This window comes from Triturus cristatus, chromosome 9, assembly GCF_964204655.1.
Source record: "Triturus cristatus chromosome 9, aTriCri1.1, whole genome shotgun sequence".
NCBI lineage: Eukaryota > Metazoa > Chordata > Amphibia > Caudata > Salamandridae > Triturus > Triturus cristatus.
This window is the reverse complement of record NC_140592.1, coordinates 231,093,064-231,108,647: the sequence shown is the minus strand read 5'-3', so window position 1 is coordinate 231,108,647 and position 15,584 is coordinate 231,093,064. Positions and strand designations below refer to the sequence as shown.

Below are 15,584 nucleotides of genomic sequence, written 5' to 3'. Positions count from 1 at the left end.
TAACAGAATCCTAGGCCATTGACTGGCCATAGCAGTAACGTCCCCATGGTCAATTGCGGGCATAGACACACACTTCAACCTCCATCGACCCCTGGGCGTACATCCAAAAGTTGGCAGGTGCCTAGAAAAAAACTGTCCGTCCCCCAGACCCTCCCACACCAACCCCCCAAACAGGTTGTGTGTGTCCTCCCCCCTACCCCCCACAACTGTAAACAATAGCTCCATATTGGGAGTCCTAAGGGAATCATCCCAAGGGGAACATGGATCCGCCGGCATAACACCCCTGTACTCATGGCAGGGTGGCCGAACTTATCACTTACTGCCCCAGCACCAGAGCCAATACAAACCGTCCTCAGTGTCTATTGGTGCGCCGGGGGGGGGGGGGTGAGCCGTGAAGATACAAAAATATGAACATATCGATCCATCATAGTAATTTGACTGTAAACACTACAGTTATCAACAACCTGGCCACTTAATCACTCAGAAGTATGGACTTATCTGCACAGCCCGCATAGTGTGTCAAATCCATCAGTCATTGTCACTCAGATTATTTGCTGCCTGGGGGTCTTCCGATGGCGTTCTCTGCTTTTGCTCCTTGGCCATCTGTTTCGCATACGCCAAAGCAGCCTTCGCGTCTGTGAAGAAGATAGATTTTCCGGGACGCTGGATCCGCAGTTTGGCAGGATAGATCCGCGAGTACTTGGTGCCAATCTGTTGAAAGATCTTCTTGGCTGGCATAAACTCTCTGCGGGCCGCCTGGACTTGTAGCGTGAAGTCTGGATACATGGCGATGTTATTACCATTATATTGTGTGGCCCCTTTCTCTCGCGCCATTCGAAGGATCTCATCCCGATCCCTATAGTTGAGGACCCTCGCCAGTATGGGTCTCGGCGGTGCCGCCGTTCGTGGCCGAGGCCCTAGTGTTCTATGGGCCAGTTCTATGAGGAACATGGCGGATAAGGCAGGGCCAAAAAGGTCTCGCATCATGGTTTCTATGTACTTCTCCATATTTTGTATGTCTGTTGTTTCCGAAATCCCTGTAATTCGTACGTTATTCCTCCTCGATCTGGCTTCTAAATCCTTGTTCTTTAACTTGATGACACGCAGCACCCCGTCCATGTCCCGCAATTTCTTGTCCATTTCAGTATGCCCCTCTTCCACCTCTGTAACTCTGGTTTCTAATACGCTCATTCAGCATTCTTGTTTTTCCATCCTGTGCGTAATCCTGTCCATTCTTGCTGACAGGGAATCCATCTTGGAGTCGAGGCCCTGGAGACTGGATTTCAGATCCTTAAACATGGAGTGGATGTCTTCCTCCGGCGGCATCGCCGAAGCCCCGTCCTCCGCCTGGCTCTGCTGGCTGGATTCACCTTCTACCGCTTTGTTAGATTTTTTTTCAAGAGTGATCCTGGGTTGTCGCGTGTCAGGCTTAACCATCTTAGCTGTCCTCTGGGTCCTCGAGGCAATGCTAGCTATAGGCAGGCTTACTGCCTGTGAGCCACTCCGCCTGAAGGCACAATTCACCAGCTTGTCGTTGTCCCACACATCCACAGGGGGATAACCTCCAACCCCTCTGTAGAGCAGCACGGCAGGCGCGGTTCCGACCACACTTTCCCTCAGCAGCTCTAATTGCACTCCTTCAAAGCGTCTCCACAAGGACCCGACCCAACCGTTCCCTGCACTGTTGCATCAGCGTGTGGACGCCGTCGACCTCCACATATGGCCTTTCTACGAGTGCCCCGGCTTCTTACGTCCGTACCGGACAGTGTCAGTGCGCATTTGTCACCATACCCTCCTCCGTCTGTGCACTCCAGCGGCGCTCAGCAGAAGAATCCAACTTCTCCAACCCACAGCAGCGACAACGGCCTATAGCACAGCTCGGCGCCAGGCGCAGGGCCAATCCTTGCCCGCACCCCGTCCCACACCAGCCACGACCAACGCCGCAATAGCTCCCCTTCAGACTATCTCAATGGGGCTGTCAGGCCGCCGTCCTCATCCGAAAGTCCTAGGGTCACAGATCCGAGCAGCAGTCCATCTTCTCATCCCCGCACAGCGCCGCAGTCGCATTCACAGCTCCATTCAAGGGTCACTTGCTAGTACACGGGTCTGATGGCATGTAATTTCCCTGCTGGGAGTACAGTGCTGCCACCACTCATATAGTTCAAATAAGGGGACCAAGCCAGAAGTCTCTGCTTCAGTTGCCTCAGTGCCCACAGCCTCTAAATTTGTCCAGATTACAGTAACCAGGGCTGGGCGTGGCCCACCTACAAAAACGGCGCCACACGCCGAGGCCCGTATCCCACCGACAGCGCCAGGGACGCGCTGAATCGAAGTGCCCCCGAGCGCACTCATCGGGATGGTAATTGCCGGGATTGTAGTTGCGCCGATGATTTCCCCTAAGCGGGATGTCCGGGGCGTCCGTCTGCGCCGCACACCTCCCCCGTCGCCTCCGGGGCCCACAGCACGTCACGTGAGACAGCGTGCAGCACCCGCCCCGATCCTCCGCTCGGAGCTCTCCTCCGTTGACTGCCCAGTGTCGTTCAAGCTCAGAGAGCGCCCACCAGATTAGGCTCCGGTCACTCCAAGGTTAGTCCGTCGCTGTTCCCGGGTGCTTTCCAGCCTTTTCGCCGTTCCGCCCCCATCCGCCGTTCGGAGCCTCCTGGGGCAGCACTCACGCAAGGTCCCGGATTCACTGTCCCCAGGTGCCAGCAGGCCTCACCGATGTCTTTGCCGCTTTCTGCTCGTCTTAGCAGATTTCCGCTCCCCAGCGCTGCCGCATTGCCCGCAGGTCAGTGTTACGAAAAGAGGCTCCCCACCGGGGCAGTATGAACGGAGTCTGCACGGATTAATTTGGCTCGGCCCGCGGAGCCGCTCTAATGCACGGCCATTTCGCAGCTCGGCGAAGCCACGCCCCCCACCGACCCCGACTCTAACGCCCGCAACCTCAGACAATGGATCGACGACTGCGCCAACACCCTTGCCCCGATCAAGAAATCCTCCAACAGACACACCAGCAAGAAAGCCAGCTGGTTCACTGAAGACCTCCAGGCCTCCAAGCAAACCTGCCGAAAGCTAAAGAAGAAATGGCACCGTGAACAGACACCGGACAGCTACGCAGCCCACAAGAACGCCACCCGCAGACACCATCCCCTCATCCGATCCGCCAAAAGGGCCTCCTTCAAAGACCGCCTAGACAACAACGCACACAACAGCAAAGAGCTCTTCAACATCGTGAAGGAACTCTCCAACTCCAGCTCCAACACCAACGACATCCCACCTTCGCAAGACCTGTGCGACTCCCTTGCTACCTTCTTCCATCGCAAGATCGCAGACATCCACGACAGCTTCAACGCCATGACCGTCCCGACAACCACTGAGACCTCCGTCCCCACGGCCACCATCCGCACCGACCCCCTGCTCTCCTGGACCAACATAAACGACGACGACACCATCAAAATCATGAACACCATCTACTCCGGATCTCCGTCAGACCCATGCCCTCACCACATCTTCAACAAAGCCAGCAACATCATCGCACCTCACCTCCGGAAAGCCATCAACATCTCCTTCCAGACAGCGACCTTCCCAGAGAGCAGCTGGAAACATGCCGAGATCAACGCCTTACTCAAAAAACCCAAGGCTGACCCCAAGGACCTCAAGAACTTCCAGCCCATCTCCCTGCTCCCGTTCCCAGCGAAGGTCATCGAGAAGACCGTCAACAGACAACTGACCCGCTACCTCGAGGAGAACAGCATCCTGGACCCGTCCCAGTCCGGGTTCCGCAGCAACCACAGCGCCGAAACTGCCCTTATCGCCGCCACTGATGACATCAGGGCCCTGCTGGACAAAGGACAAACCGCAGCCCTCATCCTCCTGGACCTGTCAGCCGCCTTCGACACCGTCTGCCACCGCACACTATGTACACGCCTCCACGATGCTGGGATCCGAGGCAAGGCTCTCGACTGGACCACCTCCTTCCTCTCCTGCAGAACCCAGAGCGTCCGCCTCCCCGCTTTCTGCTCCGAAGCCACGAGATCATCTGCGGCATACCCCAGGGCTCATCCCTCAGCCCGACATTGTTCAACATCTACATAGCACCGCTCGCCCACGTCGCCCGACTGCACGACCTCAACATCATCTCTTACGCCCATGACACCCAGCTGATCCTCTCCCTCACCAAGGACCCCCTCACCGCCAAAACCTACCTCCATGAAGGAATTAAAACTGTCGCCGAGTGGATGAAAAACAGCCGACTGAAGCTAAACTCAGACAAGACGGAAGTCCTCATCCTCTGCTCCACCCCTTCGGCCTGGGATGATTCCTGGTGGCCGACCACACTGGGAACAGCTCCAACATCCACCGACCATGCACGCAACCTAGGGTTCATCCTAGACTCCACTCTCTCCATGACCAAGCAGGTCAACGCCGTCTCGTCCTCCTGCTTCAACACCCTCTGCATGCTCCGCAAGATGTACATGTGGATCCCCACCGAAACAAGAAGAACAGTCACCCAGGCCCTCGTCAGCAGCAGGTTGGACTACGGAAACGCCCTCTATGCAGGAGCCTCGGTCAAACTCCTGAAACGACTTCAACGCATCCAAAACGCCTCTGCACGCCTGATCCTCGACATCCCTCGCCGCAGCCACATCACACCCCACCTGAAAGACCTGCACTGGTTCCCCGTCAACAAGAGGATCACCTTCAAGCTCCTCACCCACGCACACAAGGCACTCCACAACACCGGACCAGCATACCTCAAGAGACTACTCAGCTTCTACATCCCCAACCGCCAGATCCGCTCCGCTGACCTCGCCCTCGCCACAGTCCCCCGCATCCGAAGAGTGACCTCCGGCGGCAGATCATTCTCCCACCTCTCCGCCAAGACCTGGAACACCCTCCCCATCCTCCTACGGCAGACCCAGGACCTGCTTACCTTCAGAAAACTCCTCAAGACCTGGCTATTCAAGCAGTAGCAGCATCCCCCCTCCCGCGCCTTGAGAACCTCACGGGTAAGTAGTGCGCTTTACAAATGTTCTGATTGATTGAATCACAAAGGCGAGCATCGTTACCCTGGCACACCTACAGCCTGCCACCGGAAGATAGTTTGGCCTCGTGTAAAATGACAGCAGTGCAAAATAACACAGGCATAGTGTCATTTTACAAATGAGTAAACTCATGTTTTGTGAATAACACATACATTTACACTTATAAACGAAGGTACTCGTAAGCCTTAGAACAACTACTAAAGACAATAACAGTAGTGCAGAAGAGTCAGCTTGTAAGGGGTGATTGAATCAATCAAGAAATGGTGAATCTGTAGATATAAGCCAGCTTTCAAGGAACACATGGCAGTGGATGCCATTATAGGGTCGCCATTTTAAATTCTAATTTTACTCTCCTGCTTAAAAGAATGAATTGATTCAAACTCTCTTCCATCTACAACATAAAACTCGTGGATGAAGAATGACGGGTTCTTCATGTATTCCTGCTTTCACTGTGAACACGCAGCTCCTTTTATTGATGTACGTCGCTATCCAATTCTCACAGTCCTGATTCCATTCAGCTTTGTCTGATCTTTTTCAGGTCTAGTGTTAGCCAAGACCTTTTGATTTCAGTGAAATTATATATGTATTATATACTTATATACTTAATAACTAGGACTTTCAATCAGCCCTCTTCGTCCAATGATCTGTTACGTCTTTCCTATTTTTCTGCCGCTCATTACAGCATATAGCATGGAACCGTGGGCCAGCCCACTTCTGCCATTGGTTAACGTCTGTGTTAATTACAGCATTTTGCCCTTTTAAAAGGAAAACATCCATACACAAAATAGGTCATCTCAGTGCTATGGCAAGGTGTAGTTTTGAAACCAAAACATAATTTTGCTTTTTTCTATTTGTTTTAAATTTCTATTTTTCTATTGTTTTTCCATTTGTTTTATTTTTCTATTTGTTTTATTTTTCTATTTGTTTTAAATTGGTGAAGGACTGGCAATTCCCACAACAACCTCTTATTAAAAACTATATTTGAAAAAAAAACAAGGGAACCCAAACAAGGTAATCAAGGACCTTGGGTAATAGTACTTTTAAAAGAAACAGTGGTCCTTGGAGCAATGAGGGTACAGAAAGAATAAATATAGTCCAGAATCGATACTATATTAGGGGGATGTCCAGCCGGACAAACCTTTTTAATTCTTCAATGTAATATTCACATATACGAAAATATACTTTTTGTGGGACACAGTCCTGTATCCTTCAGGGAGAAATTACATCACATAAAGAACAGTTACATACAAGTAAACACAAGGGCATTTCAGGCAAGACGGGAGGAGCTTATGTACATTATCCAATGTTAGAAGCTTTTTTTAACAACAATTGCACTTTTTTAACACAGTGGAATAATGTGCACGTTGTAAGATTAGGTCGACGACGTTTTGATCCTGTCGTGAAATACTAGGATCATCATCAGGACAAATTAATTTGCTGGCCTGAGCATAAGAAATTGCCCAATGGACTCAGAAACCCTTAAGTCCGGAAGGGGGAAGTACGGTGGGACCGTAAGTAGTTGTGTACAGTTGCGCTCGGGAATTGCTTACAGACGCTTATGTAAACCTGTAAGAAGACCGGCCGAGGAGTCCGGTCCGATGCGTGATTTTCAGCGGGTAGGAATACGGCAGGGTGACAATGCACTCAATGCTGCCTAGGTCCTCCAAGTAAGGGATTCCTATGGCATAAGAAAACAGGCTTTGGCATATAGCACCAGACCAATTGGCTTTGCCAACGCTTTTGCACTGAACGTCCTGGTTTTGATTGTACTGAGGACGCAGGTTCTGTTTCTTTCTGTTTCTTGTGATGGATGTACAATCTCCTTACTCTCGAGTTGTTCAGTTATTTTGCAATTTCCTTTGACAGGTGATAGCACTATGTCCTGATCCGCGACTTCTAGAGAGCCTACGTGAATGCAACAAACTCCTAGAACTGGTGCAGAAGGGATTGAGTGAATACCTGGAAACCAAGAGAGCATCCTTTCCCAGGTAATGCCATTTTCTGCTTAAGGTTTGTTCAGGTAAGACCCCATTTAATTTAATTACTTAATATTACCCGATTTCTTCCAGTAAGAAGGTGGGTTAAGAAAGGCTTCAGAAGTAATGTAGCTTAGATTATTTGACTATTGAAAATCTCGGCATCAGCTCCTCTAATATTAGTTAAATGGTTAACGTTGTCACTATCGTTCCTCTTTTCTGCGCAATTGGTGGTGCAAAGAATAGATGACATGTGCTACTCAAATCTTGTCCCTGGTACTCAAATTAAGAAACAGGATTTAGTGAAGAGCTTTTCTTCTAATGGATATTAATTGCTCTCCATGCCTTAATCTTTGTAACACCCCAGCAGCAATCTGGGACCTAAAAAAATTTCCACATTTTTCCATACCACATATCCCAGATGCTACTCTGGTATCGTGCAACGCCAACCACACATGATAACACAGATTGAATATCTGCACCACAAGACCGATCTTCATTCAAAGTTCTTTGCGGACTTGTACACCATAGCCTCTGAATTGATACAGGTTAATGGGAGGAAAAGGATGGACCTTATAAACTCAAGTAGCTAATAGGCAAAGCTTCCATGGGATTCCTAAACCATGAATGATATTATCTTGTGGCCCAACTGCAATGGTCATTACATGGTTCCAGGGAGGGACACACATGAAGAGTAAAGATTTAGAAGCTGATCTACCTGTACATACATTGTATAAGGCCATGTTTGGCTATATGGGATGAGCTCTTGTTTTAAATTAGTTCAATCACTGTAGCAGTATCAATCAATCAATCAATGAAAACTTTATTCGGATCATTGACAATCCATAAAAGTGCAGAAGAAAAAGAAAACAATTGTAAAGTCATACAATGAAATAATAAAATACTGTTTACACATGGGGAATAGTCCATATAAACTTTAAGACATTGTTAACCGGGCACGAACCACGGTTTTTAAGAAAGAGCTCGGAGGAGGAGCCAAGATGGCGACCGGGATGGCAGCGTAGGCTCCCGGCTCCGTGAATCTCCGCATCCCGCACAGATATCCTGCATGAGATCCTCAGCCTGCGCTACGTGCCCGTGTTGGTGATCGAGAGCGGCAACCGATCGTGTGATCCTGAAGCTTCTAGCGGCGGTACCGCCCGAGAAATGTTCATTTGAAGTTTGCGGCCTGTGCGGCCCTGGAGCCGGGACCTCGGGTGGACAACATGGCCGGGCGGCAGTTCAACAACAGCGGCCATTGGTGACCGGGTGGAGTCGGAATACCGAAGCGGCGCGAATATTGGCCTGAATCTCGCTGTGGTCGCTCCTATCACCGAGAATAGCGTGACGGGTGCATACCCGGGGGGACGATTCCAGGGGTTATCGGCGATCGGCTGGACCCTCGCCAGTGCACTGATCGGACGCGGCCTGCGGCTCGTCCCGATTTGCGCGGGCTGCTCCCGGTTTTCGCAGACACTGGCCCAGGGGGAGAACGACTGTCACCTGTGACCACACACTGGATACACTTTTTGCCTGCCTCCGGACCCTTGTTTGCAGTGACATGGAACTTGATGCGCTTGTGCCTGAGACCCGGTCCCCATCTGGGGTGGCCCTGCCCTGCGGCCATCTTGATAGGATGGACTCTATCATCCTGTGCACTGGGTCGCAGCAAGATTGGGAGTGTGTGGCGCAGAGGAGCGTAGCGGAGCGAGCGCGGGGGGCCGTGCTGGGGTACGGTGACCTTCTCGATGCTCTCGGAGCCCTTCATTCCACCCTGGTTCACGGCGCCCGGGTTTTGGGGAGGAAGCTTGATGGTATTGCGTCAGCGTCGGAACAATTGCGGTCGGCCTGTCCCCAGGTACATAAGGCTCTGTCTCACCTTCCACAGGAGGAAAGTACCGTGACCGCCTCTGTGAATAAGGGACAGATGGAAACTTTGGACACTGTGGCAGCGTGTGGTCGGCTGGCTGTGGGGTCGGTCTGTTCCGGAGGTTTTGGACTTGAGCGGAAGGTGGTGACTTTGTCCCACGCGCGGCCTCCGGCGATCCAGGCAATCTTCACGCAACGGTCGCCTGCTCTGGCTGATTCCTCCTTCCTGGACCTCGTGTGCGGCGCAGGCCCTGGGGCAGTACTGGGAAAGGTGATCTTCCATGACGATGACTGTGTTGGTGTTCCGAAACGTCCTCCCCACATGTGTGTGTCCCTTCCTGGTCTTCTTTGGACGCTCCTCTTCCTTGTAACCTTGGACATTATAATGGGTCGATGGGTATGCATTGGTGGATTCGCAAGGAGTGGCCAAGGATAAGGCTGATCCTTCAGAGGTTGTCATTTAATAGGCGGGCGGGCTTGGGGGTTGTGTGCTTTCACGATGTAACTAATAGTGTAGTCGGTGAATAATGCTCCCCATTTCTCTTAGATATGGCCGAACTTTTGCTGTTTACTGTTTGCGTTGGGGAGGAAGATATTGTGCGGGAGGGAGAAGCCGGGGGCATGGTTGAAGGCCCTCCTCCAGTTTATTATTACTCTCTCCCCTTTTCTGTTAGGGGGGGTTTCCTCTCTTTCCCCTTTTTCTCTGTTTCTTCTATATTTCGGGTCTGGTTCTGGGGCGACAGGCACGCTGCGGGGGGGGGGCCGTAGTCATCTGCAGAGGTGCAGGGTGGGGGGTTGGGGGAGGGGCTTCTATAGTCCTTTACTTTGTTTCTATGGCCTTCTTTTTCTTCTCTTATTCTTCTTTGTCTTTCTTTTCTGGGGTCAGTGCGGTAGGTTTCCTTCGTGGCCAATCAATGTTTTTCATTTGTGCCCCATTTCCGTGGGGTTTTATGGGTCCTAGGGCAGGAGACTGCAGGCGCAAACAGCTCGTGATATCCCTCCACATCCTGAACCTCCTGTTTCAGCGCCATTGACTTGATAGATTGCTATTTATTGTTGACGTTCACTATTCTGCCTGCCATTTTTCGCTGCTGAGAACTTGATTGGCACCTGATCCTTCTATCCTTTATTGTAAAATGAAAACCTTTTATATCCTGGTTTCCCTCTTGGGCTGTTCAGTGGATAAGAGAATACTAGCATGGAGAATCTGCTTCCCGAGGTGCTGCATGTGATTAGAATCTGCTTGCTGCTACTTTCACTGCTTAGCGGCCGGCCCGAGGGTTGTAGGCCCATACTTGTCTTTATTTGCAATGTCAATAAAGGTTTTTCAAAAAAAAAAAAAAAAAAAAAGAGCTCACACGAAAGACAAGTTCATCATCGTCCAGGGACAAAATCATTGAAAATGCGAGTTCCAGGCTAATTGGTTTTGATTTTTTAAAATACGGAATTAAAAACCATTTAATATACTTCATATAAAATTTACAAAAAAATAAAAAATGTAAAATTGTTTGCCTACTCTGGGGGTCACAAGGGCATGGCTCAACACATTGGTCATTAAAATTCCATAAAGGGAAACTAAGTGCATGTTTAATAGTGCCTGCCCTAAGGCGAAATATAAGGCCACGCTCCCAATGGCTCAACGGGAGAGTTAAATAACTGGGTATGGGATAAGTTATGAAATTGCGAGCTAAATATCCACAAACACTAGGTTTCAAAGACTCCCTTGCTACCCTTTCGACATCAAATGACATATAAAGGGCTTTTTTAAGCTCACATTTAGTGGGGTGCTTAGTAGTGGTGGGTTTTAGGAAAGTATCTTCAAAGTTCACGCTACGAAAAACGCTATGCACCCCTGATAGCCAGGGAATGGACATGCCCCTATCGCAGCGGAAACAATCCTCAATGATGTCCCTAGTCAGTTTGGCGGCGGGATTTTTCCAGATCGACAGCCAAAAAAGGGCTGGGCGAGCACGAATAAAATCCCCTATAAAATGCAACCCCAATTCCCTATGACATATGAAATGTGGGGAAGTAATGAGAACACAGAGAAGTTTCCTACAAAATCTATGTTCCTCGGCAGTTATGTCTGAACAACTGGCGGTTCCCCAAACCTCAGCACCGTAAGTAGCAACCGGGACGCATTGAGTTTTGTATATTTTTAGGATAGCAGGCAATGCCCCGGTCAGTTTTGGACGGGGGAGGCTCAAAATTGAGTTAATGGACTTTGAGAACTTACTCCTGGCGTGGGCGATATGCCCACTCCAGGAGTTGTTCGCAGCAAAGACCACACCCAAATACGGGAAACTGCCAGTTGACCCCAGTCTTTCTGCCCCCACAACTATACTACCAATATGATGCCTCTTCGGGCCGCAAGACATTACAAAAGACTTTTTGAAATTGGTCTTCAAGTCTAGGGAATCCATATGTGCAACAAAGCCATTCACTAGAATGCGTAGAGCGTTTGGGGTGCGTCCCATGAGAACCGCGTCGTCTGCATATAGCAGAGCGGGGAGATAATTATCTTTTATGGTCGGGACATCACCAGTTAGAGAAACCAGATGTTTGTGTAGGCCGTTGATATATATTATAAATAAGAGAGGGGCTAGGACGCATCCCTGTCTGACCCCTCTATTAACTCTAACTGGCTCGGAGACCTCACCCCCAGTGCCGATCCTGACACAGGCCTTCAAGTCCCTATGCAAATAGGCCAGGAAGTGTACCAATGATTCATCCAGACCGTAATCCAATAAGGCCTTCCAGAGTAATGACCTATTGACAAGGTCGAAGGCAGTAGATAGGTCCATGAAGGCCAAATAAATTGGGCAATTACGTGCTACGGTGTATTTGCTCAAAATAAGGTTCAGATTAAGGCACTGCTCCGCAGTTCCCACTTTGTTGCGGAAACCCAACTGACAACTCTCTAAAATTTGGTTATCCTCGGCCCATAATAGGATTTTATTATACAGTACTCTCCCTAAAATCTTTAGAGTATTGTCAATAAGGGAGATAGGCCTATAGCATGATGGTTGGGAACGGTCACCCTTCTTAAAAATAGGCACTATTATGCTGGATGACCAAGTTGGAGGTGGTAGAGAAGTAAAATTTAAGTTCTTAAAAACATTCAACAAGAGTGGGGCCCATAAATCAGGGTGGGTCTTAATAATATCAATTGGGAGGCCGTCTGGGCCAGGGGCTTTATTCCCCGCGCTCTGTGCGATGGCCTCCTCCACCTCAGGTAGTGATATATCAGTCCATGGGGGGCTGTTAAATATTGGGATGGCCGCCGCAGAGGGTGGAGCCGCGTAGATCTTAGAAAAGTGGTCCACCCATGCAGCTCCAGGAATAGTACAATCCATTGGGGTCGCGACCTGACCCGCGCAACGCAGGTCTTTGACCGCGGCCCAAAAAATATCTCCCCTACCCCGGGCGGCAGTTTGCGCTAGTACCTCCCAGCGCTCCTCGAGAATCTCCTCCTTCCTTCTACTAATGGCCAATTTATATCGGGACCTAGCATTTTTTACATCAGTCAAGTTCCTCGGGCTAACAGATAAGACTAGTCGCAGGTCGCGGTTGGCCAGAGAACACTCATGATCAAACCATCCCTGGTCATCCGTGATGGCGCACAACGGAATCATGAGCTGTGCTCAGAGGGCTGAGCAAATCTTGACAAAATCTTCTACAACCCCAAGGTTAGGGCTTAAATCGGACAAACATGAGAGGAAAAGAGGAAAGTTATCTCTGACCAAGGTCTGGACAGTCGTCATAACATTAATGCCCCTCCATTTTAATCTGGGATTATTAGAGCCTATGGAGAGGTTCCTAGCACCGCATTCCTTGTTGTAGACTGGTCGATGGATAGTCTTTAAACTGATCATGATAGGATTATGGTCCCCTTGGGACATTGGAATTACCTTAGCCTTACTAATACGGTCTGCCAGCCCAGGGGATATAAAAATGTAATCAATTATTGAAGAACAATCTCTACCTCTGAATGTGGGCACTAGGGGAACAGTGGGAAAATGGTCCATAACATTCTCCAAATTATGTATGCTCAAAAAAGTAATTAATTCCACACCCCTTTGGCACCCCAAACCCGAATTGCAGCCCTTGGAAGTTGGGCAAACTTCATTTAATTTGGCGTTAAAATCTCCACCCAATACAAGGCCGAAAGTGTCATTAAAATCAGCCCTAGACTCCAGAGTGGTGATAAAATTAAAAAGTTTCCTAAAATGTATATTAGGTAGTGAGCTAAAATCATTATTATAAAAATTTACCAGGAAAAGACTGGTTTTCTGTTTAAATAATATAGCCTGGAAGTTCTGCTTGTTCGTCGGTATGACCCTGGAAGAGCCTCCAGCAGAGATTTTAATCCAGATGGATAAGCCTCCGGAAGGGCGGCCCATTCTAGATTTGGTGGCAAGAATATTATGACATTGAAACCCATTTACATGTAAATTAACCGTTGCCCACGTCTCCTGTAACATAATTATGTCTTGACTCTGGATAAAATTGTCCCACCCAGGGTCGAGGAGTCTTTTTTGGAGGCCTGCTATATTCCAACTTATAACATTTAAGGTACCTGTCCTTGATGCTATACACTCTAATGAGTTAGCAGAATTATCAATGGTAATAGGTACAGGTGCTAGCGGCAGGATAGGGTCCTCAATCAACGGCAAGGCAGGGAGTTTGTTACTCGGTCTTGGTTGTCAATCAGGAACATCTAAGTCAGACAGAGCCGAGAAGCGATTGGCCAGAGGAAGGGCCATAGGCGTGGGCACACAATTATTGGAGATGGGTTTATAAAAGTGACCAAGGGAAAACATACATATGTTCGTCATGAGCCCTGGCAATAACTCGCGGGTGCGCATTAAAGACTGAACAGCTCTTGTTTTAAATTAGTTATTAAAACCAGACATTGGTGGCAAAGATGTCTGCAGTGCCAAAGCCTATGCACTAGAAATCCTGATAGTGCATCTAGCATTAGAAAGTATTTCGGTTGTGAGATAAACATCCCTGGATTAACACAGGAATTGAAAATGTGGGCAGTCTGTATTAATCCAGCACACTCAATTCATTCAAATGCATCGGAGACGCAGGTGGCATTGCAAAAAGGTCCTGCTTGACTTACAACACACTAAAATGGGCTACTCACCTTGCATGGAGAATTATGCAAATGTTCCTCAAACATGTAACACATTACAAACCAGGCTGTTACAGGGGAAAATAATAGTACCTCAATATGGAAGTTACTGTTAAAGATATTTCAGACTAGAACTGAGAGAACTCTGAACCTGAAGCTTGGAAGGATTTGATGTATATTGAATTACTTGGTAAGGATCGGATAGATATTGAATGTGAAACAACTCTAGAACACACAAAGAAAATCACCAGATCCTCAAATTTTAAACTATCACAATTCAATTGCTTACACCAAGCCTACTTATCTCCTAAAAGCATTGCAAAGATGCTCAATGTCACAGTTGACTCATGCTTCAGAAGCAGAACCCCAGTACTCACTTTTATGAGTGTTGAGGCCACCATTAAGAACAAGATGTTCCTATACATGACAAGGTCACTGACTTTTTATCAAAGGGGTCTAGGAAAGAGGCACCTGTCCTACCTTTCACAGAGGCATTTCTTGAAGGAAAACAAGATGCATTTCAAAAAGAAAAATGAAAAGTTTTCTTTTAATTTTTTAAGAGTAGGCAGTGGTGTGTGGGACCACTGCCTGCAAGTATCGGCTGGGGGAAGTGGGGCGGGAGAGGGACGGGTGACGAGACAAAGAAAAACATTAAAACACTTACCTGCCGCATCATACTCCTCTCCACTGCAGGCACATGCTCCCAGAGTCCATTGCGGCCAGTCCTGATGCTGCTTTCATGTTGCTGGCATCATGTTAGCAGCATCAGGAGTGGTCTGAGCACCCTCAATCTGCACTCTGTTAGAATAGGAGCCTGTGCCTCCTCTCTCCAACCCGGCAACGCAGCTCAGGTTGGAGAGCGCTTCAGTGCGCATGACGGTTTGACTGTCCTGAGACAGCGTGCCAAACCATCATGTGCACTGATAACAGTGCAAAACACTCCATTTTCGTGCCTGTCATTCCCCTGGTCCTGCCGCCAAGCCTCACATCTGCGATCAAAAATAAAACAATAACAAACAAGGGTTTAGTATCGTTTTATTTAAAAGATTTGGCTGCTGCATGCTCTTAAAAAAATGTTTTTACATACATTCACAAAGTAGAAGCGTTCCCTTGGGGACACCTTCCCATTTGCGTATGGGTTACCACCTACTTTAAGTAGGTGGTGAAATGCAAATGTTTTGCGACCATGTTTCGGTTGCAGACCATTCACTCATCCCACTGCTTTTCGGTATCAGGAAGGGACCCCCTAAACACGCCCCTTCCTAATACCAAATCACAAACCCAATTTGTGCTTTGGTAATAGGTTACCAAATCACAAATTGGGACTTTTGTGCATTGAAAAATGCCTTTTTCATCCGCAAATGGCCTGAATATGTGAATTTGGCTGTTTGCTAACGAAAAAAGCGTTGAACATCTGGCCCTTGGTTGTTTACCGCTTCATTTGAAGTGTTTGTCTTCTTCTTCTTTCAGTTGGCAGAATCAGGACACCCTTGTTTGGTAGCAGAGTGCTTTATAAAAGTGTATAACATAATATTTTTTGGTTAAGGCTGATAT

The 15,584-nt window shown here is 48.5% G+C and overlaps 1 protein-coding gene across 1 annotated transcript in view; it reads left to right on the top strand.

Annotated features, from left to right (window-relative positions):
- The window catches only part of DNAH1 (dynein axonemal heavy chain 1), a 1,256,292-nt gene that overhangs the window by 515,252 nt on the left and 725,456 nt on the right, over positions 1-15,584 (top strand). Inside the window, exon 23 of the mRNA XM_085624793.1 lies at positions 6,912-7,033. Within this exon, the coding sequence (XP_085480919.1) occupies positions 6,912-7,033 (122 nt within the window). The remainder of the gene's footprint in view (positions 1-6,911; positions 7,034-15,584) is intronic.